Source organism: Dinoponera quadriceps, unplaced genomic scaffold (assembly GCF_001313825.1).
Source record: "Dinoponera quadriceps isolate SergipeBrazil2010 unplaced genomic scaffold, ASM131382v1 scaffold11361, whole genome shotgun sequence".
NCBI classification, from domain to species: Eukaryota; Metazoa; Arthropoda; class Insecta; order Hymenoptera; family Formicidae; genus Dinoponera; species Dinoponera quadriceps.
In genome coordinates, this window is record NW_014565101.1 from 1 (window position 1) to 1,053 (window position 1,053).

Sequence of the window (1,053 nt, forward strand, 5' to 3'; positions counted from 1 at the left end):
ATGGATATCTGCATTGATGAATCGTTGCTAATGTGGAAAGGGCGGTTATTATGGAAGCAATATGTACCTTCAAAAAGAAGTCGGTTTGGGATAAAATTTTTTGTCCTATGCAAGAGTGAATCGAGTTATATCTGGAATTTTTATATATATACAGGAAAAGAAACCGATTATGATCCACGGTATTCAGAATTTAACATTTCAGCTCGTATTGTCCTTCAATTATGTGATGAACTTTTAGAACGTGGATGTAGACTTTATTTAGATAATTGGTACACTAGTGTTCCACTCATAGAGAAACTGTGTGCACATAAAACGGACGTTGTTGGCACAATTCGAAAAAACAGAATTGGCATTTGTAAAGAAGTTAGAGAAACGCGTATCAAAAAAGGCGAATATGTTGCAAAATTTAAAAATAAAATCATGTTATTGAAATGACAAGATAATAGGGAAGGTTATCTTGTAAGTAGCGTCCATAACGACAACATCGTAGAGATAGAAAAAAGAAATGTAATAAAAAAAGTTCCCGAAGTAGTTGTCGATTATAATAATAAANCAAAGAAATATTATAAAAAAAATATTTCTCCACTTTTTAGATGTTATATGTTTAAATTCATATTTAATGTATAAAAAGAATGGTGGAAAATTAACCAGAGTAAACTTTTAATTAGAATATATTGAGGATACAGTTGCATCGTATCCCATCGAATCGCAAAAATTATCACAATCTCGCCCAATGACATCTAATGTTTCACGCTTGATCGAGAAACATTTCCCGGATTANACAACAAAAAATCCTCTGCGAAGATGTTCTGTTTGTTATAAAAAAAATATTAGAAAAGAATCTCGGTACTGGTGTCCGACGTGCAAAGTGCTACTATGCGTTGTTCCTTGTTTTCCTGAATATCACACAACAGCAACAGTTAAAATTTTTAATTTCTATAAATATTTGATTTTTTTTCTAAGTTTGTCGTTTATTATGTGTAAATATATGTTTATGTTGAGTAACTGTGTAAATATTACTAATAAAATTGTTCATTTTCTAAAATAAAATCG

The 1,053-nt window shown here is 30.4% G+C and overlaps 1 protein-coding gene across 1 annotated transcript; it reads left to right on the forward strand.

The window, feature by feature from the left end:
- Positions 1 to 9: 9 nt before the first annotated feature.
- LOC106751330 (piggyBac transposable element-derived protein 4-like) lies at positions 10 to 919 on the forward strand (the record flags this gene model as incomplete). The annotated part of the gene is made up of 2 exons (XM_014632213.1): positions 10 to 115; positions 687 to 919. Coding segments are annotated over 2 exons (339 nt in total), but the record flags the coding sequence as incomplete, so codon positions are not given.
- Between the last annotated feature and the right edge of the window lie 134 nt (positions 920 to 1,053).